The 25971-nt window shown below is 42.3% G+C and overlaps 3 protein-coding genes across 5 annotated transcripts in view; 2 read left to right on the plus strand and 1 right to left on the minus strand.

Moving 5' to 3' along the window:
* The first annotated feature begins 1473 nt into the window (after window positions 1–1473).
* Window positions 1474–10643, plus strand: dll4 (delta-like 4 (Drosophila)). Its single transcript, XM_068343150.1, has 11 exons — window positions 1474–2129; window positions 2279–2539; window positions 2829–2886; window positions 3541–3804; window positions 5611–5671; window positions 6717–6847; window positions 7046–7215; window positions 7325–7544; window positions 7984–8722; window positions 8915–9023; window positions 9481–10643. The coding sequence occupies exons 1-11, from the start codon at window positions 2076–2078 to the stop codon at window positions 9484–9486; spliced, it is 2073 nt and encodes a 690-aa protein (XP_068199251.1). The 5' UTR covers window positions 1474–2075; the 3' UTR covers window positions 9487–10643.
* Window positions 10644–14227: 3584 nt separating this feature from the next.
* On the plus strand, window positions 14228–15878 carry chac1 (ChaC, cation transport regulator homolog 1 (E. coli)). 2 transcript variants are annotated; one of them, XM_068342356.1, is made up of 3 exons: window positions 14228–14853; window positions 15004–15039; window positions 15154–15878. In XM_068342356.1, exons 1-3 carry the CDS (start codon window positions 14683–14685, stop codon window positions 15529–15531), a joined length of 585 nt encoding a protein of 194 aa, XP_068198457.1. In that variant the 5' UTR covers window positions 14228–14682; the 3' UTR covers window positions 15532–15878. The 2 variants fall into 2 exon arrangements, with proteins under 2 accessions (XP_068198457.1, XP_068198458.1); XM_068342357.1 differs by lacking the exon at window positions 15004–15039.
* A 1724-nt stretch (window positions 15879–17602) lies between these two features.
* The window catches only part of ino80 (INO80 complex ATPase subunit), a 34317-nt gene continuing 25948 nt past the window's right edge, over window positions 17603–25971 (minus strand). The window contains exons 29-37 of one of the 2 annotated variants that reach the window (XM_068341717.1): window positions 23677–23771; window positions 23103–23175; window positions 22660–22818; window positions 22418–22520; window positions 22213–22301; window positions 21717–21872; window positions 21233–21404; window positions 19447–19662; window positions 17603–19228 (exon numbers count right to left, since the gene is read on the minus strand). In XM_068341717.1, coding sequence (XP_068197818.1) covers window positions 19023–19228; window positions 19447–19662; window positions 21233–21404; window positions 21717–21872; window positions 22213–22301; window positions 22418–22520; window positions 22660–22818; window positions 23103–23175; window positions 23677–23771 — 1269 coding nt within the window. In that variant the 3' untranslated portion in view covers window positions 17603–19022. Of the gene's footprint in view, window positions 19232–19446; window positions 19663–21232; window positions 21405–21716; window positions 21873–22212; window positions 22302–22417; window positions 22521–22659; window positions 22819–23102; window positions 23176–23676; window positions 23772–25971 lie in introns of both variants that reach the window. The other variant, XM_068341716.1, reaches the window with a different exon arrangement.

The raw sequence follows: 25971 nt of genomic DNA on the forward strand, positions 1-25971 counted from the left end.
AATATTTTCACAGGATGAATGTAGTTCTTCTCCACAAGCGCAAAACCGATGCCAAGCAGAATTTAGATGAACAGGTTGGAGGAAATTGGCTTGTCCCCTCCGCGAACAGACGATACAAAACGGTGGGTCGGGCTGCCAGTCTCCCACCAGATGGTAAATGAAAGACACTGACGATTGAGTAACAAATACAACTAATCAGACCATCAAACACAACCGATCTATACCAAGAAAAACCTTGAAGATGCTAGATTGGTTTGAATTCGCAAAAGCGGAGAGACTCGTTTAATTCGTCTTACTATTAAGATCGAATCTTGAAGATTTTTTATTTTTTTTGTCGTGGTGACAAGCAGTAACGGACAAATTGCGCGCATCAGCGATGTCGACTTCTAGCCATCAGATTAATACAGAGGCACTCCAAGCGCGCCAGTCCTCTCATTCCTGTTGGATGTTAAAGGTTACAAGGAAGAATTGGAACATTTTACGCACGGATGTACGCACGCGTGTGTGTGTGTGTGTGTGTGTGTGTGTGTGTGTGTGTGTGTGTGTGTGTGTGTGTGTGTGTGTGTGTGTGTGTGTGTGTGTGTGTGTGTGTGTGTGTGTGTGTGTGTGTGTGTGTGTGTAGATATAAAGAGGGAGAATGAGAGAGGGGGAGAGAGAGGGGAGTTCATTTGCATACAGCTGAATAGTTACGTCTTCCGTCCCGCACATTACACCCGCATGAGGGCGGGAGAGAGGGACACGCGCCGCAACAATAGAAGGCACCCTGCCACTGAACTGTAAAACGCTTGGGTGGGTATGAAATGGCACACGACACTAACGAGACGGGACACCCAGGAAAACATCTGAGAACAAAAGTGTGTTTGGACATCATGCATGTCCCTGGGCGTCCACGCGTAAAAAGAAATTATTGTTTCTGTGTGTGTGTATGTGTGTGTGCGCGCACGCGTGTGTGTGTGCGCGTGTGTGTGATTAATTTGATCAGTACTTTAAAACTGTGATCAATTTGAAAGTATATGCACATTTCAAGGTTACATTAGGTACATTACTATTCTGCATTTACCAGTGTTGATCTTCTCCGTCAATAAATGCTGAGAAATTCTACGGCAATTAGGACATTATGGAGAGACTTTTATTTTTATTTTATTCTAGTTTCATTGTTTGTTACGCAGGCCGAGGAATGACCCCCACAATAGTGATCAGAGGTTCTAAAAACCAAGTATGACGCGTGGTTTCAGTGCAGACTTATGAGTTAATTGAGCTACAATTGGGTGGAGCCGCGCCCAAACGGATGCAAGGAGTAAGAAAGTGATTGCATTTCTACTTTCTATTTGTTTGGCATTTTTCCCCCTCAGTTTTGGGACTCATTCATTGTCTTTACGCAGCATGCTCAATGTGCAAATGTGCGTCCGGCGTATTGTGCACTAAAATAAGTCAACAGATGTTAGGGCTTGTTAATAATCGCCCAGTAACCATGTTGGTCAGTCTGTAGAGTGCCAGTGGGTATTAAATCTGGATAATTGTTGTTGGGTTGGAAGGGAAGGGAAGAGAAGAGAAGGGGGTTGAATATGTAGAGTGGGCGGTGCCAATGAAATGATTGGCAGTTTATGTAATGAGCGGCGCAAAGCAAGTCTATATATTGAGAGGAGATACACTACGGTTCATTCACGAGTAATAAGACGAGCGAGGAACATCCGTGGCGCTCTGACGCACCAACTTCAACACCAAAACAACCAGTGAGACACGCACACAACGCAGAGCGATCATTGTGGAGTACAGTACCATGCAAGGAGGGGACGCCTGGTGATAAAAAAAAAGAGAAAAAAAAAAAGAAGCACGTCTTTGGATATTGGTCTACCCTCACCTTTGGATAACTTGGAGATTGGAAACGTTTTCGTTTCTCGGCTTTGACGCACAACAAGGACCTACGGGACAACTCCCGTAGAGTGAAGAAGGATTTATTCACGTTTTTGATTTTTTTTTTTCCCGTTTTCTCACCTTGGTGTAAATACTTTGGAATTGGAAGGTTTTGCTTATTTATTGGCTGGTGACGCGGCTGCCCTGGGGAAGCGACAAGGATGGCAGCCTGGTTCACCTTTACCATCGCATTCAGCACCACGTTGATATCACAGGTATGAAGGAGGATAATACACACTATGCCCCCGGTGGTACAGAGACCTCGGCGAAAACAGATGGAGAGCTATTTCTTTTATTTTGTTTTTAAGAATACGCAATGTAAACGCACCTACGTTTTCCTAAAACATATTTCCTTCTCTTTTAGGTATTCGGATCCGGTTTTTTTGAGGTCGATCTCCACGAATTTAGAAACCACAAAGGCTTGCTGGCAAATGGAAACGCATGTAAGCCGAACTGCAGGACTTATTTCAGAATTTGTTTGAAGAACTATCAGGCAGTGGTCTCTCCAGGTGACTGCATCTTTGGAAGTACAATGACAGATGTGCTGGGAACAAACTCTTTCAGCGCCAAAGACACTGGCACATTACCTAGACCGATCCAAATACCATTCAACTTCGGATGGCCGGTAAGTGCGTCCACTTTATTTAGCTTTATTATAGTGACCGTCATCATGCAGTTTTAAGCAACTGCAATGCATTTTGGGAGCGCACTGGTTATTGGTCAGCTCATCTAATCCATATCATTAGGAAGCAGTGTCAAAAGATTGGACTGGTATTGCGTTGTTTATTTCAAAATACAAAAAACCCATAATCAATGAAACATAGTTTTCCATCTTTCCACTAGACTAGGAAAAATACTTTCCACATAAATTTCAAGAAACAGTTAATTAATTAACTCTATGTGTTCTCTCCTAGGGGTCATTTTCATTAATAATTGAAGCCTGGCACGCACCATATGGAAACCTACCTGTAGGTAAGTGAAAGAGTTTTTGCCACTGGAGGGAGCTCTATCTGTATATTTAACACACCGGGGTCTGAAACTACTTTTGCATTCAGTCATGCAAAAAAAAAAAAAAAAAAAAAGGAAACATTTTGCTATTAAATTCAGCTCAGTTATTCAACATGACCGCCTCCACTTCTTTTTAATTATTTACAATTTTGTTCATTTTCACGCCTATTCACTTCTTTGTTATGAACTTCAGAACACCTTTTTCATTCTTATACCCAATACAATTGAACTTCCTCTGGTTTATTTTTGGCGTGGGAAAGAGCTGTGGGCTTTGGTGAGAATACACAGTGCCTGCCAAAAACCCCTGACTACATCTTCCTGTATTTTACACCTTGCTCTGTTCCGCCCTTTGGAAGAGTTGACTGGGCCTGGGAATGTTTTTGCTGACGGAAAAGAAAGAGGAAATTTCAACCTGAGTTTGTCTTTTAACAAAGCCGTATTTGATTTGATAAGGAATGTAACTTGGTACTAGGCAGATGATGGAAGTGAGAGTGAATGACTTGATGGCACGAGCCATTTTGCAATACAGTTGTTGACACCACAACGTAATGATCCCAGTGCAAAAACAAGCCCAGACATGCTACAATTAATCTGACTTCCACTTTCTTCTACTTTCAGATACCAACAACTCAGACTTTTTGATTAGCTTCTTTGCCATCCAAAGGCAGCTGGCTGTAGGAACCGACTGGTCTCAGGATATGCAGACCGAAAAACAGACAGAGCTCAGCTATTCTTACCGATTCATCTGCAATGAAAGTTACTACGGAGAAAGTTGTTCAAAAAAATGCACGCCCAGGGATGACCGCTTTGGCCACTACACCTGCAACCGGAACGGACAGTTTACCTGTATGGCTGGCTGGAAGGGGAAATACTGTGAAGAACGTAAGCAATCAACAGTATAACTCTCTTCTATTTGATCTGTTCACACCTGGATGATTGCAGGATATCAGTCTGCTCTTGCTTTGTGAAGTTGGTGAATGATGTCTGTGTCTGTCTATTTATATAAAAGGCTCAATCAAATCACTTATAGCTAATTAAATATGTTTTTGCATAGCTTGTTGCTATGATATTAACACTATAGCCTTAGGGTGGACAAGCGCTCTCCTTGTTACAGGCTTTACTTTGGGGTCTCCTCCTGTTGTAGATGTCCAGTATCGTTATGGAAACAAAATGTGCATATGAAAAAGTTGTCAGCGTAATTCAGGATTATCTATGGCTCATCATTATATAGACATAACACGATGATATCTGGTGTTGCCTCATATAATTTGTAATAAGAAAATTCTGATTTGCGATTGGTCCTGGCCTTGTGACTATTGGTGGAGAGAGAGGCGGCTTAGCATGACAACTGGCACATTATTATTGTGCTAACCCAGTTGGCTCAATCATAGGCCACACTCTCATGTTTGGCACAGCTCTCAATGAGCCTACTAGGAGGCCGAATGCCATTTGGCCCTTCAATACCAAGGACCCTTTTCACCAAAACAAATTAATCATGGAGTACATTGGAAGGAGGCACCAGGAGAGTAATGGTTAACATGTGCTGAATATGCGACCACATGGGTGACAGTGGATCTGTCATCCTTGTCACTCGGTGGTGAAAGAGAAATTGTCATGTGCTATTTTGACTGTGGCGCCAAATTCTAACCAGATGGGCTCACATGTTGCAATTACAGACACATCAATCGCCAGTGACTACAGAAAATATACACAAGAAAGATAGATTAGACATCTTTCAGACACTATAATCCCCCTTCTCTCTCTTTCATACTACCATATATCTGTCTAAACAGGCTTGTTCACGTGGAATAAAGTCAAACAGAAACACACATTATAGGATAGGTTGTATTTTAAATGTTAAATTAAAATGGAAACAAACTGCTAATGATAATAGCTGACTGTGCTAGCATGGCCTCAGAGTTTGCTCACACAGGTGTGCCTTCAAATACTATTTTATTACATTTTAAAGTTTGAGCTAATTTAAAATTTTGGAGGGTTTTTTTATTATAATTTTTTTTTTTTTTTTTTGCACATCATAAACTACTGTGGCGCGTGCCCGGCAACTTAATCCGCGCGAGGGAGGGAGGGGCGCACTGATAGGAGGAGACCAGGCGACTGCACGCGCCAAGGTTAATCGCGGCATTATTATCCGCCACGCGCCATCGATGTTTTAGTCCCCCTTCCATTGTTGGGCGCGCGGCTGTGGCAGCTGCAAATATGGTTGTGGCAGACCACAAACAACAATAGTGACAGCTGTCTGCTATTGAGAGCGAGCATCTGTTCTGGACTAAACCGGCCGCTTACCGTCAGTCGCCTGATATGTTGTGCTGAGAATCAGTGTCAGGCTGGACCAGCGCACTTTGAAACGGACCAAACGATCCCTAACGGGGGGCGTGGCGCGCACGCTGAGATCAAATGGAGGCTTCGGATTTGAGGCCTCATGTACTTCAGTAAACGGATCATTGTAGGCCGGTCCGGGAAAATGATTTTGAAGATGTAGATCCTTTTTTTTTTTTTTTTTTTAATATATTAATATATTATTTCTTTATTTGATTTCGTGTTTTGTAAAACTGTGATTCCTAATATTAGTTGTTTTATTCATCCTGTCACTATCGCACTGTTAATGCTGACTGGCATGACAGCAGAAGAGCAGCAGACTGACTGTATGTGTTTTTCTCTTTGCTTTAGCTGTCTGTCTGGAGGGATGCAGCGAAAGGAATGGAAACTGTTCCAGACCGGGAGAGTGTGTGTAAGTGTTAATGATAATGAAGTGTGGAAGTGTGTGTTACCTGTTGTGTAAGAATGTACATAAGGGAACAGTGTGATTATTGAGGATCGCTGTGGTTCTTTTCCTTTTAAATCAGTTTTTATTCTCAGGTTGAGTTTCATATTTTTATCAGAAACTCTGAGTCCTGGGAAATAAATCTGTATTTTTCATAAATGCACATGATAATAATCATATTTAGTCCTTCTTAGATTTACATAAGCTAGTGTTGCCTCAGAAGCGTTTATGAAGAGACTGACGTTCTATTAATCAACATATTTCTGTCAATATCCTCTCATGTTTCTTCTCTGCTTCCCAAGTCCCTTCCTTGTCATGATCCTGTCTCACTCACTTACTCACAAGCATGGATAATTCTCATGCACTCATTTTGACTGTGAGAAATCCATTCATTTCCCTCTTTTTAGACACAAATTCATCATCCCCACTGCTGGAAATTACCAAATATAGGTTCGATTCATCTGCAACCCCATATTGACGCGCTGAACCCAGCAAAAAATGCTGAAACCTTAAAAGTACATCTTAAGTCACCCAATCTCATGGCTCCACAAGTTGCTGCACATTTTTTAATAACAATATTTATAGTAAGAAATACATATTTATTTTGGGATATTTATTGTTAAAGCAATATTTCACCTTTTCTATTACATAATTGTCATTGCTCATTCTTAATATACTGAAATGACTTCTAGATTGTTTTACTGCATCTTTTTATCCCGCAGTTCATGAATGTGTTGTATGTACTATAGTACAGTATAGTGTTTAAATCATTATTCTTTTTGTATGTAATAACTCATGTAAAACATGGTTGTTTCTGTTAAAAAACGTGATTATTTTTTAATGATGCACTCATTTGAGCGTCAAGTGATAACTTGATGCTCGAAGTGATAACATCGACTGATGTCACGTCAAATCATGTAGTTTCAAAGCGATTTATACGTTTTATACATGGAAATGTACGATTTGATGAAGAAGTGGTTGAACAAAGAACCTGTTTTTTTTTATTTTGCAGCTGCAGAGACGGCTGGCAAGGCACCTTCTGTGACGAGTGTAAGAAGTACCCGGCCTGTAAGCACGGCACCTGCCAGATGCCATGGCAGTGTCACTGTCAGGAGGGCTGGGGAGGCCTATTGTGTGACCAAGGTACAACACACAAGTTGGACCACTGCTGCTCTTCTCAGATTACTTGCAGACTGTTTTCCTTTGAATTAACTTGAAAGCATTAGTAAATTAGGTTCCCTCTGAACTCTTCTATTCATAGCTTTGGAAATGGACAGGTTAGATACCCCCCCCCCTTCTCCTAGCAGCCTGACTGTAAACAAACACTCTTCTCTATCCCAGATCTGAACTTCTGCATCCATCACCTTCCCTGTGTGAATGGCGCCACCTGTATGAACACCGGACAGGGCAGCTATACTTGTACCTGCCTGCCAGGGTTCACGGGGGTCAACTGCGAGCTGGAGATGCAGGAGTGTGACAGTAACCCCTGTGGGAATGGCGGAATATGCACTGTGAGTTGGAATGAGATGCAAATTTATATTATAATCTAATATGCATATTTATTCTATGTAATTCTCTCCGGTTTTTAATCATTTTTCCCCTCTCTATCAATTTTCCCAGAATTTGGAAAGTGGTTACAAGTGTACATGTCTCCAAGGTTTTGAGGGCACCCACTGTGAGGTCAGCCTGCAGACGTGCACTGACTCCCCCTGTTTCCACGGCGGCAAATGCTGGGAGAAGGACAATGGCCGCAGCTACATGTGCGAATGTCCCCGCAGCTACACTGGACTGAACTGTGAAAAGAGAGTGGACAAGTGCACGTCTCTTCCCTGTTTTAATGGTACAGTCTTCCTCCTGTCTTTACCCCCGCCCCACCTCTTTTCCTGAACTTCCCCTTGCTCTTTCCCCCCCTTTAAATTCTTAAAACTGGAAGCAGTGAGGAACAACAGGAATTGGTGGGAACTTGGTGTCTATTGTCCTCCATATAAACACTCAGCAACTAAGAGCAGCGGCTTATAAACGTCTCCTCGGCTCACTGTGGTTGTTGATGAAAGGGACAAATGTCCAACAAGCTTCATTTGTTTCTTGTCAACAAAGAGAGCTCTGATTGGTTTTTGTTTGTTCACCAACACACTGCTGTAGTCGAGTCGCACTGTTGCATCATGGGAAATTTTACAGTTCATTTTAGATGCCAGTTTAGATGCCATTTTAAAATGCCAGTTTCTTTTATTTTGCGTGCTGATGTTAGCTGTTTGCTCATCCCGACTCTCCTCCTCTAGGTGGTCTGTGTCTGATTCACAGCGGCGTGCGTATGTGTAGCTGCCGCGCTGGATTTACCGGATCGCGCTGTGAAATCAACATCAACGAGTGCGCAGGTAACCCCTGCCAGAACGGTGGTACGTGCAAAGACCGAATTAACGACTACACCTGCGTCTGTCCAGCTGGGTACGGTGGACGTAACTGCAACAGAATCCTGGACGAGTGCTCTCTTCGGCCCTGCCTCAATGGTGGTCTTTGCAGTGGGGGAGGTGGTCCGGGAAAGGCCCCAGCAACCTGCACCTGCACATCGGGCTTCACCGGATCTCACTGCGAATTCTTCGCTGCCGTCACATCTCCTGTGACCGATGGAGAGATTCAAGACGGCTTCCAGTGGGCAGCGGTGTCTCTGGCAGTGGGGCTGGTGGCCCTGCTCATCCTTCTGTTCATGGTCGGCTTGGCTTTGAGGCACATCCGCAGGCAGGCCGAAAGGGAACAGGAGGACACAGAGACAATGAACAACTTGTCCAATGTTCAGAGAGACAACCTGATTCCAGCCTCCCAGTTGAAAAACACCAACCAGAAAATCGGCCTGGAGGTAGACTGTGATTCAGAAAAATCGAACTTTATCCACAAAAACTATCACTTGGACTCTTACAACTCTAAATCAAAGGAGTTCAAGGATGAAAAGTCACAAGAGGATAAAAGTCTTATTTATGAAAAATGTTTAGAAGACAAAGAACCCTTGAGTCGAATGTACAGGTGAGATGAGCAATATTAATGTTGTATTATATTGAATTTGATCCCAATAATGATCCCAAGTTTAGAGCTTATATGCATATTTGACAGTTGCTATGCCTCCATCTTCTGCACTGCCTCACTGTACTCTTTAGTGCACAGCTCTGCCATGTGCTTCTAGTTTGTGTTAACACACAGTGTGATTTGTGTTTGCAGTGAAAAGCCAGAGTGTAGAATATCAACGATATGTTCCTCAAGAGACTCCATGTACCAGTCGGTATATGTTATAGCAGAAGAGAGGAGGGAATGCGTCATAGCAACAGAGGTAAGACAAAAATAAAATCAATCCTGTATTAGAAGATGCTTCATTGGAAATGTATCACATTGTCCCAAGTGCGCTACACAGCAACAGTTATGGCAGATGATGATGCAGTTTTGTAGAAAACTTTTGCCCTGCAGTATGTGAGATTGTTAAAGCTCAGCATGTTCAATTATTTCTGTAAATTTCAGTGGTTCTTCTTTAATCTTGGTAAAGTGTGAATTTATACTGATTCCTCACACATGTTTGGCTCAACTTAATCTCAAGGGTGCTGTGTTTTACTGTTTTAGTCTTTTTAAGATGTTCCTTTCCAAGGAAAATAAAATATTAATGCTGGAGTGTGTGCCCAGTAATAATTCACATCTGCCATCAAAACACTTAGGAGGGAATTTATCTTTGGGATCATGGTGTTATTTCATTTTCTTGTATTTCTACAATAAAATCTTCTCTTTTTTTCTAACAGGTATAAATTTTAAAGGGGTATGAAAGCGAGGGAACGAGGAAAAGACACAATCAAGGCAGAATGTCGCATTCTGGATTGTTTACAAATGCCGAGGGGAGACTGGAGATTGTTTAACATGTCCACTGCTGCTCTGGAACACTTGAGAACTGGAGAGGAGAGAAACCTCCGTGGAAAAGAGACCAGAACTGAGAAACTTAATGTTGACCAAGTGTTTGTATGCAAAATATGTACAGTGAAGGGCTTCTCTCAGTCGTGACAATGGTGTAATGGACTGGTGAATAGACTGGCTACACAAGGTGTGAAGACTGACAGAGCATCTGTGAAATTTTAATTTATAATCCTGGCCATCCTGGACAGTTGAAGGAGATGAAGGTGGATTATTGCCCCTCATATCTGACCTGGCCTTTTGTGATAATCATGATGACTCTGACAGCCAACCAATCTTTCAAATACGGTGCCTAAGATTTGACCCCTTCAACCCCCTAACCCCCACCCCACACACACAGACACGCACACATATAGACACACACACACAAACACATTCACTCCTGCCATCTTCGCCTGCTATGCAAGACTCAGGGTCGAGACGAGTGAACTCACCCACCGTCACAATCCGACCTCACAAACACTGAACATCATGAATGTCTGAAATTAATCTTCATCACGTGAAACTGACCTGCTGGACTTTTCCATGCAACGGTGAAGATTGTATGCAGCCCAAATTCACTAGAAGCCTTAAAAAGAGGGGGTTTGAATGCTAAATTTGTGCCCTTGTCTGTTCTTGGATCATTTGCACTAAGGAACTAAATCGGGGAAATCATGTGCTAATCAACAGGGATAAGAAGACGAAACCACAGGAGTGCATTAGTCAGCATCGTGCCAGCAAGATCCAAGAGAAAGGAAAAATTTGCAATGAAATGTTTTTCATGCAAGAATAAAGACTCAAAACAAGGAGAAGGGACTGTCACACCACTGCCTGCCTATAATAAATTTCAAAAATAAAGAACCAATAATGTAATGTTTTTTAAAATTATTATTTCCAGAGTTTAATTTAAATATGACACACTGCTCTTTATATGTTTTATAATATTATTTTGTATATAATGCATATTTATAAGGACCAAACTTCTGAAGAATAAAACTTCTTTGAAAACTGTTTTTAATTTGACGTCAGTAAATGAAAAAAGGAAATTATTTTGGAGGTGTTTTAAAATAATGAAAATGAGTACAAATTAACAAATGTGTCTTGCATTCATTTGTTCTTCATCCGGGTTCAGTTTGAGGGGAGAGTGTTGAAGTTTAAAAGTTTCATCCCCTCAGGCCCCTCGAAGTGTGAGCAGGTTTATGAATATGAAATCCAGCTGCTCTCCTACATTCACACATCATGTTTTATGTCTTGGATATTAGAAAGAGACTCCTTGACTGTGGCATCACTACTTAAAGTAATTCCTGGAAACGTTTTTGGCTCCCGCCTGATTCACCCCCCCCCCCCCCCCCACTCATTCTCTCTCTGGTCCTAAATTGGCTTGAAATTCAAATCCGTTTCCACAGATACCTCCCCCTCAAGCTGGAAATGGCGAAACAAAGCCAGGCACAGGGCAAAGGGGAACACCCCCACCCCACCCCAAGTCTCATAATGCTCTCACACACACAACCAGTCAACCAAACAGATGCCGTGGGGGGTGCACGGAGTGAGTCTGTAGTGCCATAAAAACAGCAGCATATGCCAGGCCTCTCACCCCGTGTGTATGACATAGAGTGCACAGACCTCCCATAAAAAATAAAAAAAAAACACTCTAGCACTTACAGGCTCAACTGCCTCACTCGCCTTCGGGGTTAAGAGCAATATTTCAATGCCCGGTTCAGTACTACGGACTCCCATAAACAAAGCTGGGGGGAGAGGGCCTGGCACTGGGCTGTTGCCAAAAGGGAGGAGATACCAGATGGGAGCCAGTGGATTTGTTGTGAATCCTTATAAATAAAAAAGGACTTCTTAGAGAAATCTGGTCAATCTTAATTACCCTTTTTGTAATATTTATTCCAGAGTATCTGAAATTCTTCTTTATCTAATAAATACAAACCGCTCCCGCCTCCAGTTGACAGAAATTCTGCGACAGTCACTCCCAATCAGCAGCAATCAACACCAGGCAGCGAATCTGGATGGCGTTTTCCTTATACACATCCTGTTAGCCTGTTGACATAAGCATCCTCATCTTGTGTTGGGTGTATGGAAAAAAAAAAGTTTGAAAAAGGATGTCAGGTTCAAGAAAAACATACATGTTATCGCAACTGTTGGACGTCCAGTTCCATCACACTCTGGTCTGTTACCTGACCTGTTAGTGCTCGAGGGTTTCTTCCCACCGTCATCACACTCATACCTATAGGCATACACACATCCTTGTTCACACTTGAGGGCAGTGACAAACACATGTTGGGGTTTTGCTCTTTGGCCTCTGGGTCTCCTTAGTATGGCCAGGCAATTTTCATTGTGTTATAATCACAGCATCCTGTTTGTGACCCTGTGACATCAGTTCCTGTTTCCTCCCTGATTAAAAAATGCAGAACATGCCGGTGCAGAACTGTGGATTTTCTCACGCATCACTCTCTTCAATCTCCACTCGCTCTCACAGATGATGGGGTTTTCAGGAAACTCAAAACAGCACAAAGACAAACAAGCCAATCAGCATTATTTATTCTGACAAAGGAAGAGGGGGGAGTCTGTGACACTGATGTCATAATTGGAGAATAAGGAAACAGATTGGAAATTTCAATCTTCCGATCTCTTCAAGAAGAATGTAGGAAACCTGTCTAGAATACATTTGAGATCATCGGTTTCATTAAGTGAGCACAACAAGGAATGAGTTCAGGTTTTTGTTTTATAGCTACAACTTATTTCATCTACAATGTTATTCAAAACAAAACAAATTTGTACGCTTTTGCACAAAACATGAAGGTTTTGCTAACATCCTGCAATGCACTTGTTGATGTCTCTTTAATTAACACTAGGTGTCAGTAAGAAACCCACACACACTCTAAGAAAGTGGCCACTGCCCCACCCACCCAAAAAAAAAAACCCAAACAAGTGCACATGTGCTCAGTTTTGCCACAACCTATTGTCAATAAGGCAGACAGAAGCTGAAACTGAAGAATGCTTTCATCACACCCACAAAGTGAACCCCTCCTTTACTGCTGCAGGAGTGGTTTGTGCAGTCTGTTTGATTTTCTGTATTTATATCTTGTGAAAAGTGAAATCAAGCAGAGATATGGATATGTGGGTGCAGATATTCAATATCAACTGACCATTTAGTTACAAGGGCTGCAATTCTAGTTAAAATACTTTGACAGATACAGCAAACTAGTTGATCAATCGACATGTTAAAACAAGAAATGAATTTGATTGGATTGCATGCAGTTTAGTCGATGCGGTTTGACCCACATCAGGCCTGTGGAGTAAATGGGCATATATGGCCGTGGCATCATAGGATGTAAGTTTGTACATGGCACAGTCACTCAAAGGGTTGGATTCTGTGGTGCTTTAGATTTATGAGGAGCTGATACAGTTGTCTGACCTCTTATCAAGGCAGATAATGCTAGCTATTTATAGATAATCTATCTATTGAGCACAGATGAGCCTCTGCTATTCCTGTATCTGATCCAGCTGGAGGTGTGGGCATTTTTGTACATTTGATGAAGTCTTGATCATCCTCTCTTGATTTGTTGGATCCAAAGTATTTTGTTAAATAAATTTGATTCTCAATGTTCACTTTCTGTAATTATTTGGTCCATTAGTACTGTACATGGGTTGCGTTCACACAGGCACATTATCAAACTCAACCGTGACTCGCAATCAGGGCAGGATCATTGTTGAGTTCAAAGGAAATCTGTGTGTCTACAGTCGAAATAACAGACATCATACACAAGGGTGGTGACAGCTACTCACCCATTGCATTTAAAAATGGCTCGGTCTGCTGGAACGTTCAACAAAAAACAGAAACTGTGATGATACACAGAAAAGAATAGAATAGAAGAGAACCTGTTCACCTTTCAGCATTTTTCTCTAACTAGAAGAGTTGTGATGAATGGGATGGTGTAGACGAGGCATCCACTCTTTCTAGTAATATTTGCCTTATAATTACAACTTTAAAATGTGGGACTAGACTACAGCATGTTGCCCTAACACAGTTGAACACTGATATTTGTTCATTCCCTACTGGAGGAACAATTTGATTTGTACACGTACAGTCTTCAATTCATGCTATCCTCATGAGTAAAATCACTTGTATGTATGTAGTACAGTATGTTCACTTATCAGTCAAAAATGTTTCCTTTACTTTATGTCTTTCCTATCTGGAGAGTTGCATCCACCCAAGAATAAAATCTGATGCAACGTTTTTGTGTGTTGCCCTGTGACAATGTAGCCCTGAAATGCTGCTGGAAATTGCATCAGCCAGATTAAGCGTGACCCCTATGGAATTGTTTAAAGAAGGACAAAGTGGATGACCAATTATAAATGTAGCCGTGTGGAGTGACAGCTCATCCTCCAGTTACATTGAACTCCGGCCGTGCGTCTCAAGAATAAACTGAGCCAATAATGGGACTGTTTTGAATTTACATCCCGCCTTTTTCGGCGCACAGAAATATGATTGGATAAAATTTACTCTACGACAAACATACTCAAATGTTATTGGTTTAAACTGCTAGTATGGACCCGCCCACACATGCTAAACTCTATAAATACGTGGGCACGTCTTCGCCATATTATTGCAAAAACGCTTCGAAACGCCGGTGACGAAGAAAAAGGAAGCGTGAAACGGCGATATTATTAACCAATCGTTAATTTTAGTTGTTTTTCATCTTTTCACAGCGGTACCGGCCAGCGGAGAAGCTGGCCGAACGGTTTTTGAATTCTTTCGTCTAGATTTGAAGGCCGAAGCGGCTGCCATGGATTTTTAAGGCATAATGCGGCACCTCTAATGCAATGGCGATGCATCGTGCAAGGCGAAACCAACCGCGAAACTCCATCTTCGCAACTGCCAAGCAGTTGGGCTCGAATACCGTCCGCGGTATCCCTGTGAGCCAGCCGGTCCCGCTGCTCCTGGACCGGAGGAAGCTAACACTAGCTAGCTAGTCGCCCCCCCCCCCCGGCTTAAGAAATAAGGCCAAATCAAAAGAGTTCCATCAATTCATTTTAACGTCGTGAAAATGAAGCCTCAAGACATCACCGCGGGGAAGAGCAGTCTGTGGATCTTCGGGTACGGCTCGCTGGTGTGGAAGCCGGACTTCAAGTTCAAGAGGAGCGAGGTGGGCTACATCCAGGGCTACAAGAGGCGCTTCTGGCATGGAGACAACTTCCACCGGGGGAGCGATCAGCTGGTGAGTGGACTGACTTTAATATTAATATTATGTGTTTCAGTCACTTTAGCTGCTTTGATGGTGAACTGAATTTAAAAAAAAAAGAAAAAAACCGATCGTATCAGATTGTGTTATCCGTGACGTCACCTATTTCTCTTCCGCTTTCCGCAGCCCGGAAGAGTGGTGACGTTGATCCAGGATGATGACGTAAGTAGAAGCTGCACATCCCACTGGTTTGCTACTGATGCTGCACAGCTACAATGGAATTCCTAGGATTCAGAAATGATAGTAATTGGACTTGATGTTCTTTTCCCCCCACAGGCGACCACTTGGGGTGTGGCGTTCGAGGTGACTGGTCACCAAGTGGAGGAGTCTCTGAGGTACCTCAACCTGCGTGAGACGGTCTGCGGAGGCTACAGCACCAAACTGGTTGACTTCTTCACTGATGGTCAGCCTCCGGTTCAGGCCCTGCTTTACATCGCCACCAGCGACAACCCCCTCTACCTGGGGCCGGCCTCGCCGGAGGAGATCGGCACTCAGATCGCCGTGTGCCGAGGGAAGACTGGTCACAACTTGGAGTATCTGCTCCGTCTGGCAGAGTTTATGAGGAGCAGCTGCCCACATGTGGAGGACAGTCACCTGTTCTCCATCGAGGCAGCAGCACTGACCGTGGTGTCCCATCTGTTAGCAGTGCGGTAGCTTGTACCCTTCATCTATTAGTGGATGAATGCACACACACACACACACACTGAGGCTTTTCATCCATCAGGCACTCCATCCAGGTTTCGTTGTGAAGTTGAGCTGGGAAATATCATCTATGATATGTTAATATTGTAACGTAAGTTTTTTGTACTATTCTGTAATGTTACTGAATTGTTCTGTGCAGATTTTTGAAGGCACACAAACACTTTATTTGCACGGTTCACATTCCTGCTAGTTCATTCAGACGGTAAAGCTGTTGTGATGGTACAAAGAGTCTAAAAGTTGGTTGTGATCATTTTTCCATCCACTGTTCAAGCAAATGCCAATAAAAATGGTTACAAGAATTACTTGTGTCTTACTGAGTTCTCTTCTGAGTATGAACTATAAACTTGATGGTAAATTAATTCCTTGTTTCTTCCTCTTGGTATTTCTAAGTGGGGATGTGAGCACTGGTAATTTGAAATGGCACAATTCTGGTGAATTAGACCAATGATTAAGACCACCTTTGGGATTCATCGGGTAGCGGTGTGAGATGTAGAGTCTGTGCCTTTATTAACTTCATAACATTTTGATATGTTTGATGAGGAAGACGACTATGTTAAGGGGTCAGAATCTGAAAAGTTTGGGAACCAATAAGAGAAAATATTCTTTTAGGTGAAGCATTTGATGCTATGTATTCCCTTAAATCATTCAAGGCCTGAGGTTCATTCCAAATGTTAAATGGGAACATCCATTTTTACATTAATCCTTGTCCCAGATTTCACTGAGATGCAGATTGCACTCAGCATTATTATCCATCTATATTTTGGCTCCTGGAGCATACATACATTCCCAGGCATAGATTGGACACTCCCAGCACGGAGCGGTGCAGCTTGTACCTTGGATATGACTCAAGTTAAGAGTCTGGGTGCAGAGGCTTGTATAACCGCTGGCTGGGAACAAGCCCAGACCTGGATGTCCTGTGTTTACAGTCTGTTCAGTGGTCATGTTAAGAGGAAGAACAAGCTGCTGATGCCCTCATAGAGATGAAATCATACTGGCTTGACACCAAACCAAGTGAAAATATATTCACACTAGATCACGTGTGCGTCAGAATATTGATTTAACAGATTATTGCCTCTGGTGTACGAAATTAATTACAGTATATTGACTGATTTTAAAAATTAACATCTTTCACACAAACCTACATGTCTTTCAATCATTGCGGTTTTACAACAGGATTTCAGACATCTGCAATTTCCTAACCCACCCTCAGAACAGTGGTAAATAGAAATTGATTTCTGCTAATCAAAGCATTTTTAAAAAAATCTCAATATCAACATCTTTTCAAATGTGTAAGGGTTTTCTTTGCCCCTTTGTGAATCTTTATAATAGAAGTACAGTTCTTCCTTTTAGGAAGTGGAAATTGTTCATTTAAGGACCAAATAATGTAATTTTTAATGCTGAAATCAAATGAAAATGGTGCTACCTGTGACCTCTGGGTGCACTGGTAGACTTAAATGTGGATGGCTGTATGAAATTGTAAAATGAATATCAAGTGAAATTGTGATTATACTTTGAAGACTGGGTGCAGAGATAACCTTCAAATCTCTGACAGTTGTATCGCAAACTTCAACATTAGTTTTTAAAAATATATTTCATGAATATTCGTGAATGCAGATGTCATTGGTTGTCGAGGATAAGTGCGGCCCATTGAAAAGGTAACGAAGCAGCACCTGCGGATTTCCAGATTTTCCACAGACCAAATAAAATTGTTTCAAGAAGCCAAATGATTCAACAACTATACTCTTCAGTTTTGAAGTTCATGTTCTCACCTGAGCTCCTGATGCTAGGATCCACTCACAGGAGTTATCAATTGCAATGCAATATGAAACCATAATACTGTATCTAGACTAATATCAAAAGCAAGTGAGATCAATTCTATAATTTAAAGTCTCTTAACACATTTAATTTCCAGTATTTGAGAAGTTGAATATGTCAAAATTCAGCTGAGGATATGAAAAATACCAGTTGAAGTAAATATTTGCCCTCCTTCCAAACCATGGTTTCCATATTTTGACATCACCCACATTTCTGTTGTTTTACTCATCCTAAAAAAAAAAAAAGTGGCTGAATGATGACGTATAGATACGCTATGCTAATCAAACCACACACATGAATGTGAGCAAAGAGGGAAAAAACAAAAGCACAGAAAATGAGAAGGAAGATCGACTGGGCACTCCTTTATTTTCAGTTAGCTCCTCCTGTTAGCAAAACGGATCTGACACATTTCTTCATATATACACGAGCTATAAAAATAGACAGGCAAATGAGGAAAAGCCAGAGGAAATGTCACTCTCATGTTTATGTACATCAATATAGAACATCATATTCTGATCACACTATTAACACAAAACAAACCTATAACAGATATAGTGCTCAATACTGATGCAAACCTTCTTTTCTAAAACATTGAAATCAGAGAACCACAGATTTCTCACCACAAAAAAAAAAGAAAAAGAAACAATTTCTAAAAAAGAAAAATGGATTCAGCACAGCTCTCACTGTTTTATAGGTGAACGTCCATTTGCAATTAATAACTGTTCCTTTTTTTGATAGAATTCAAATAAATTAAATATTATACAACCAAATAATTATTTTGATATCTTTTAGAACAGAAAAGATTAATAAATTTATTTAGCAGCACTTCCACATCATCCAGTACTCCTCATCCTAGTTTTTTGTTTTAATTTTTTTTCATGATCCATTTACTCTTTTTCCATTGGACAAAATATATAATTAATTTTCTCCTTTAAATGAAGAACTTTTGCAGAAAAAAAAAAAAGTTTTCAAGATCATCCCCGTTGGTGTGGGCACTCGTGCTCTTTCGTTACAAAAATAAGAGCTTTAGTAAAAAAGCTGTGGACATTTTGTATGATAACGCATAGATTGGCTGGGTATGGATTCACATTCTGAAAAATGCAGGATCATGGTAGGTTTGCATTGAGCACATCTACAAAGTAATTAAATAACCTAATGCACATGTAACATGTAAGAGCATTTTAAAAAGGAAGACGTGGCTCAGTGCATTCAACAGAAACTCCTCACCTCCTCACCCTGGCAATCATACATTTAGAAGCCCTTTACGCTGCGCCTGCTGGTTCACGCCTTTTGTAACGTCGCAACCAAGAGTTTCACATCGTGGAGAGGTACAGCATGTCCTCTCAAAAAGCAGTTGGAAATACTTTTGATAAAGATGTCAAGCCCAGACCCGTTAAAATAAAACTGAACCACGGAATGTGGAGGCTGGTGGGGACTGGATCTTCTTGAGATTTTGTGATTGGTTGAGAGAGGGTGCTTAAAGTTGCTGTGGTCCTCCACGTAGATATTGTGTTCTCTATCGGTCTGGGCAGAGGGGGCGTCAGTGGCAATCACAGTGAGAGGAGGTCAATTATCTTCCTTCTCTGCAGAGACAGTCCTGCATATGTGAGGGTGTGTTAATTCACGTATCATCGAGTCCCAGGACCGCCGGGGCCCTTGCCTTTCCTGATTGTGCCGTGGCCGCTGTGGTGGTGGCTGTGGGCCAGCTGTTTGTGGGGGCTGGAGGTGGTGGAACTTCCTTTGGCATGGGGGGAAGAGCTTCGGCTGGGGTTGAAGGCAGGGCTGGTACCAGACCGGCCCAGGGAGGGCTGCAGGGGGCTGGAGGCAGAGAGGCCTGCTGGGAAGAGGGACAGAGAAGGGCAGGGTTAGTGACTATAGCTGTGTGACCCAATTCAACGCTACAATTAATCACCACTGTGATTTTGTGTTATATACACAATAATAAAGTTTTTGAAAAGAGAAGTTATCTGAGAACAAAATCTTGGTGAAACCGATCATCCTAACTAATGTCAACAACAACAGGATCGGACTTCGATCACAGCCTTCACCTACCTTTAGAAACACTGTAACCATAAGCAGCGTAAGCAGCCGCAGACGCAGCCGCTGCTCCGGCGATCGCTCCCGCCATAGCCGCCGCGCTGCCCGCTGTCGACTTGCGCCCACGTCCTTTCCCGCCGGACTTAGCCCCGCCTCCTGATCCTTTAGGCCGTCCACGACTTCGTCCGGACCTTCCTCTACCGGGACTCAACGTGTCCATGGCTGAAACACCTGAGGGCAAAGCCGACAGGAAAACAAAAAACTCAGGGAAATGACCATTCACCGTTTTCAGTTGTTGCTTTGGAACAAGGTAGATGGATGGTCATGTGCTGCCAGTTCTTCAGAGATACACTAACAGATTATAGACAGAAACAAATGAGGCTAAAATGTTCTGTCTGGCTCGGTCTTAACTCAGCACTTCAAAGACACAAACATGGAATCCATCCTGTAATAATGAAGAATTATTGCATGTTAATCCTGACTCATCTTTCAGCTAAGTACAGTATTTAAATCGAAACTGGGATGCTGCTCTAATTTTCCATGCTGCTTGCAGATCTGGAGCCAGCGTCTGCCTCGCCTCACTGGTAGACGGCCTGATCCTTCCTGTAACTTCTCCCCCCTCTTTTTTGACTCCCCACTTTCTTGACACTGTGTCTGCATTTTCTTTGTGTGTTTCCATCCAGAAACACGGTGGTATAAAAGCCTTCTCTGTGGGGGAGACGAGCCTACCCAGTCACTAACACCAAGACTCAGATGAAACCCCCTCCATAAATCCCTCCCTTCAGTTCTTAATCTCACTCTTCCTCCCTTTTCACTCACTTCTCCAAGGTCATCAATTGCTCTCATATTCTAAGACACATCCTGTCTTTCACGTTTTCACATGGCTGGGCCTTTTTAGCAGTGACCATTAATAATCTCTCTGACAGGATCCTTCCAGTACAAAAAGGCAAAAAAAAACCCAAATGGATTCAATGAAGCAACATGTTTTGGGATAGATTACGTTATTGCATTGTATCCAAAGTGCACATATTCTGTATGAGCAACATAAAACACAGACTCAGTAGGTGTCTGGTTCCCACAGTATGGATCATATTTAAACACAAAATCAAACTAGAACATCAAATAAAAGCAACCTGTGCCTGATGCACATGAGGTAACAGAATACTTGTCTCAATGCACACACGCCTTTAAACAATACAAGTCCCTTTAGAGATGTGAACATGAGCTGCACACGATGCAGTAATGAGCTTCATGCTAGTCACACATTTGGGCAGCTGCACAAATCACTGGCACCGAGTTCATCTGACATCAGCAAACCATCAAACATGAACACCGTGCTTCATGTGTTGGTGAATATGAAAACAATGAGCTGTGTGAGGAACGGAAGTTTTATCTACTGAAATACAGAGAAGCAGAAGAACAAAGTTGCATAAAGTGAAAATATTTAAGGACCTCAAAATTGTACTCAACATTTAAAAAATTAAATTTAACCTTTTCAGATATGTAATTATTTATTTTGCACTGAGATTATTATATAGTGCAATCATCCAGCATTGTAAAGCAATAAAACCGAATGTTTGTGCTATTTAGGACTTCATGAGGGATGATAAAAAGATTTAATTTCAAGTTTTATAGACAGTATGGGCTGCAGTAAAATCAAATATTCTTTCTGGGACTCTGAAAAGCCAGTATCCCATTTTCATCAATTCTGGTATGAACCTATAATAAGTTTCTGGCAGCTATATGTTGTGCTGCTCCACACAGGAAGTTAAAGGTTGACTGAAACCCGCTGCTCTCTCACCATTCATGTTGTCGGAGACCGACCCGGACACAGACGAGGGGGAGTTGGTGGCGCGGGATTGCGGCGCAGAGGACACTGTATCGTCTACAATGACCAGCATGTCGCTGCTGCTCTCGTCTGCGTCGGCATCTGGGGGTAAGGAGCCCGGCTGGAGCTCGCTGCTCAGGGAGATCTGGTCGTGCACAGGGACACACACAGACACGCACACAGGCTGGGGGTCAGCACAAAGGGGAAAAAGGGAGTCGGTCCAGTGTGGCAAAGGAAACCATAGACGATGGAAGGAAAGGACAGGAAGTACGGAGTCAGCATGTTATAGGTAGTAAGAAATACAGAAGGGAGTAAAGCATTGAGAGTGAATGAGAAGAAAGAAAAAATGTGGGCAGAGAGGAATCAATAACCAAGGAAAAGGAGGAAGATTAAGATAAAGAGATGCAAGAAAGCACAACATGCGTTATCTCCTTCTATTCCACCCAGATTCTCCTACCTCGCTGAAGGGACTGGGCATGGCAGAGTCCATCTCGATGCTGATGAACGAGTCGTCTCCGTCTGCAGAGAGGTTGGAGTTGTCGGCTGAGGGCGCGTGAGAGATGACCAGGTTCACCTCCTTTCTCCTCTTGTTCTCCGATTCTTCGTTTTTCTTCTGACAAAATGAAGCACAAAAAAAAAAAGGGAGGAGATGATGAGGAGAGGAGACAGGCTGGGGTTCATCTATTTCATTTTTGATCGTTCTCCAATTCATTTCATTCTTTGCTGCTGCTAAAGGTACAATAAGTCCTTTCTAGGACTTTTGATAAGCACGGTCACCGATGGACAAACATTCTAAGATCTAAATACCCCCCAGGCCCTACCCATATCTCTACTTGCCCTTTTACTTCCACCACCTCATTCAACCCATTACGTATATCTTTTATTTTTAGTTCTCTCTATGGCACTACGTCTACCTGACTGCTGATGTTTGTTCCAACCACGTTGTTCTTTACCTTCTCTGCGTACTTTTCCCTCTTTCTCTTGCGCTCCTTCACCTTACTGCTCTCTTCCTGCTGCCTCTTCTCCTCCTGTCTCTGACGCACTGCAAAAAAAGACAATTAAAAAAAAAAAATTACATCCCTCCTTGCAGTTTCTTCAGAATATGTTGAATTAAATCCAGATAAATGTGTTCAACAAGCATTCATCTCAAAAACCCACATTTCTTCTCCAGCTCATCGTCGTCCAACAACAGGCTGACCACCTCTTTGGGTTTGAGCGTGTCTGGTTTGAAATTACCTCCAGAGATCACCACTCTTTGAATCTGATTATACGGAAAATAAAAAAAAATAAAAAACCCACAGTGTTTATTTGACTGTTTGGTGTCATTTCAAAGCTCTTGAACTAGACTGATATCCTTTCATCATAGTTTGCATGGATTTGCATGGATGAGTGTTTCAGACCTCGCTCTTCTCCTTGGCCCGCTGGAGGATTCTCTCCTCAATGGTTCCCTGACAGATGAGACGATAGACGGTGACCTGCTTGGTCTGACCCAGCCTGTGAGCTCTATCCATGGCCTGCTGGTCCACGGTGGGGTTCCAGTCACTGTCGTAGAAGATGACCTGGGAGGCAAACACAAAGAGCTTCACTCCTCTAGAAACAACAAAATACTAAAGTCATAACTGTCAGGTATATTTTAATCTTACGTCATATTTATCATGTGAGCATGACGCAGGCAAATCACAGCTCTGTGTTACTCCAGCTGCCTTTTAACATAACATTAATGTAATGTTGATATAATATAAGAGATTATACATTACACCGGCTTTTGATGTAAATGAGAAACATTGCAGCTGCTGAAAAGTTGAAAGTATATCGGTGAAGTGTTTATCCTTTAATTACTCACAGTGTCAGCAGCCGTCAGGTTAATGCCGAGGCCTCCGGCCCTCGTGCTCAGCAGGAAAACAAAGATATCCGTCCTGCAGAGGGAAAGGAAGACGAGGGCAGGACAGAAAGAGGGATGGAAAATGAGAGATGCTCGAAATCGAAACGTATCAGTTACAACTTTGGGAATATCCACATGCAGTTTAATGCACACAATTAGGTTACATGTAAGTTTAGAAACTTTCTTAAAAACGTCAACACAAAACTGGCAATAAAATTGGGTATAATTCACAATGACACAGTTCGCTATAACCTATTACGACTTTAAGAGGAGACAGGCATGTGAAATGAAACATGTAACGCCGCAAAATAAACCACAAAATAATGTAAACCAGAGCATGTGGAAGAAATAAAAGCCCATGCACGTATTTGGACATAGACTCGGAAGATTAAACTGTTCCCTGATTGCTGCAATATACGAAAAAAGGCAGATTTACAGTTGCGTCGTTCGCCAAAAAAAAAAAAAGGGGGGGTGGTGGTGTTTGGTTTCCTGCACAAACTCACACACACATACGCAAACTGCACTCTTTACTCACCGGCTCTGGAAGTCGGCCACCATGTCTCTGCGCTCAGAAATCTTGGAGGATCCATCGAGACGCATGTAAGTGTGCTTACGGTAAACCATGTACTCCTGGAGAGAGGAAATGCGATGAGATAATGTACGCAGTCTCCAAAATGTCAAATTTGTAGGGCTGTCATTTACAATCAGTTAATGCACACCGTGACTGTTTCCTGATTTTCCTAACAAATGCACTTCTTAAACTGCCTTAAAGAACAAACCTGAATTTAAAACTTTTGAGCTCTTGAATCTTCCTGGATCAATTCCATTTGTAATACTGAAACTGTGAAATTTGAACTCTCTTCATCGAAATTTGAAGAAACTTGACTTTCCCTCTTGAGCAAAGTAATTTATCAAATATGAAATTGAATGATTTGATTATTTTCATTTATTTACATCTTTCTCTGATGACCAGACAAGCCCTGCAGGTTTTGCAAGTTAAGTTCCAATTCTGAAAAAAAAAAATCAGGATTTCCATATCCGATAACAACTTTTCTCATAAAATCCCCAAATAACAAATATTTTACACACACTTTCTGGAGTGTAATAAACGTCCCAAACTAGAGAGAAAAAGACTGTCCCCACCAAAACGCCCGCTACTCTTTTCTGCATAAGCGTTGGTTTTTTGTGTGGGTGTCAGGTCTGATGGTTGGGGTTCTCGGGTGCAGCAGCAGTGATGAGGTGACATGTTAATCTCTCTATAAGCACTGCCCTGAACCCCTGACCCCCTCAGTCAAACATGTCAGCGCCTATACAGCGGTCACAATCACTGGCACACATCGCAACTCACATCTCAGTCATTACCAATGATGTTGAGGATTTGACACTGTGTTTTCTGTGACCCCTCAAACCTCTGTCATGACACTCAAGGGGCCTCCTGCCCTCCTCTTTCTGTGTGTTTGGCTTTGTTCCCAACAGCTCCATCTGCTCTGAGTGAACACTGCATTAGGGACCATTAGCTCAACCCTCACCAAACTGCTGCCGTCCTCCTTGATTTCGGATCTGATACCCCGTCGGATAAAGATCCAGCCAAGTCCAAATCATCAAAAAAAATTCTTATGAGGCTCACCAGAGATCCCTCAGATGTTGGCATTATCTGTTAGTCTTAGCAAACTTCAAATTCACCACACTCAAAACTTTATCTGCTACAGTGGACTTGCTGAGGGGAAGGGCTGCTGTAGGGAAATCAACATTAAATGCTGGGCGTTTTCTGCCGTTTCTCTTAGAGCAGGTGTTAATCATTACTGGCACCGCCGTGTTTCTGCAGCTTTTAAGCTTCTGAGGCTCCGCTGCAAATGTTAGAAATCAACTATATGCATGTTCAGGTCAGCCTGACCAGGAAAAATGTTAAGCTCATTCAACTAACTGTCAGCGGGATCATATAGTATAGTAAAACCAACTCTTTGTCTCGCTCGGCACTTGATATTTAGAAAAACTTTAAATGAAGCACGGAGTGAAGAATTAATGTGTTGGAAAACATGAAGAGCATTCCCACCGCAAGACCAGCTTGTATGACATGGTTACCGGTCAAAATGTTTCTTGTCAGATTGTGGGTGGTCTGTTTAGTTTCCTTCAACAAATCTCTGTTGGGACATAAAATACAGAAAAATCCACAAGATTTACGGATATTCACTAAAAAGCTGACATATGAGGAGCAGCCGCCACGACCATAACACACTCAAACGTACGAACGGCTCGTCATTGAAAGGATGCATTGTGGGGAAATGCAGACGCTCAGTTTAAAGAAGGAAGAATGTTTGGAGAAGACGATATTTAAGATAAATAACACGATAAATAAAAACCGCTACTAACCAATGATTACAATTTGTGGAGCCAATCCCAGCTGGCATTAGGTGAGAAACGGGACACACACTACACACACACACACACATCCCTGCCAATACATTCATGCTCACATTGACATGGACAAACTAGAGTCAACTGCTGACATATACTGCAAGTATTTAGACTGGGAGGAAGCCAGACATGCAGACATGGAGAGAACACGCAGAGAGAGGTCACACCACATGTGTGATCAAATAATCAAAACATGGCCCATCTTTTGTGTTGCATCACACTGCATACTATAACACATTATTAGAGCTGTTTATCTGTTGCTGCCACTGATCTTAAAGCTGCAGTGCAAACGACCCGGGGGTGGGCATCTGTGCCGTCTCTGTAACTGAAGATGCTGACTTGCAGTCCAGTAAAATGCCGCCTGAGTAGCCACAGACACACCGTGCAGTTAAGCAAGAGAGGAACGTCTTGGTGG

This window comes from Antennarius striatus, chromosome 19 (genome assembly GCF_040054535.1).
Source record: "Antennarius striatus isolate MH-2024 chromosome 19, ASM4005453v1, whole genome shotgun sequence".
NCBI classification, from domain to species: domain Eukaryota; kingdom Metazoa; phylum Chordata; class Actinopteri; order Lophiiformes; family Antennariidae; genus Antennarius; species Antennarius striatus.

Coding starts and splice junctions, on each gene's coding strand:
- dll4 (XM_068343150.1), top strand. CDS start 2,076: ATGGCAGCCTGGTTCACCTTTACCATCGCATTCAGCACCACGTTGATA. Junction 7,216..7,324: donor GGAATGGCGGAATATGCACT/GTGAGTTGGAAT, acceptor CAATTTTCCCAG/AATTTGGAAAGTGGTTACAA. Junction 7,545..7,983: donor GTCTCTTCCCTGTTTTAATG/GTACAGTCTTCC, acceptor CTCCTCCTCTAG/GTGGTCTGTGTCTGATTCAC.
- chac1 (XM_068342356.1), top strand. CDS start 14,683: ATGAAGCCTCAAGACATCACCGCGGGGAAGAGCAGTCTGTGGATCTTC. Junction 14,854..15,003: donor ACCGGGGGAGCGATCAGCTG/GTGAGTGGACTG, acceptor CGCTTTCCGCAG/CCCGGAAGAGTGGTGACGTT. Junction 15,040..15,153: donor CGTTGATCCAGGATGATGAC/GTAAGTAGAAGC, acceptor TTCCCCCCACAG/GCGACCACTTGGGGTGTGGC.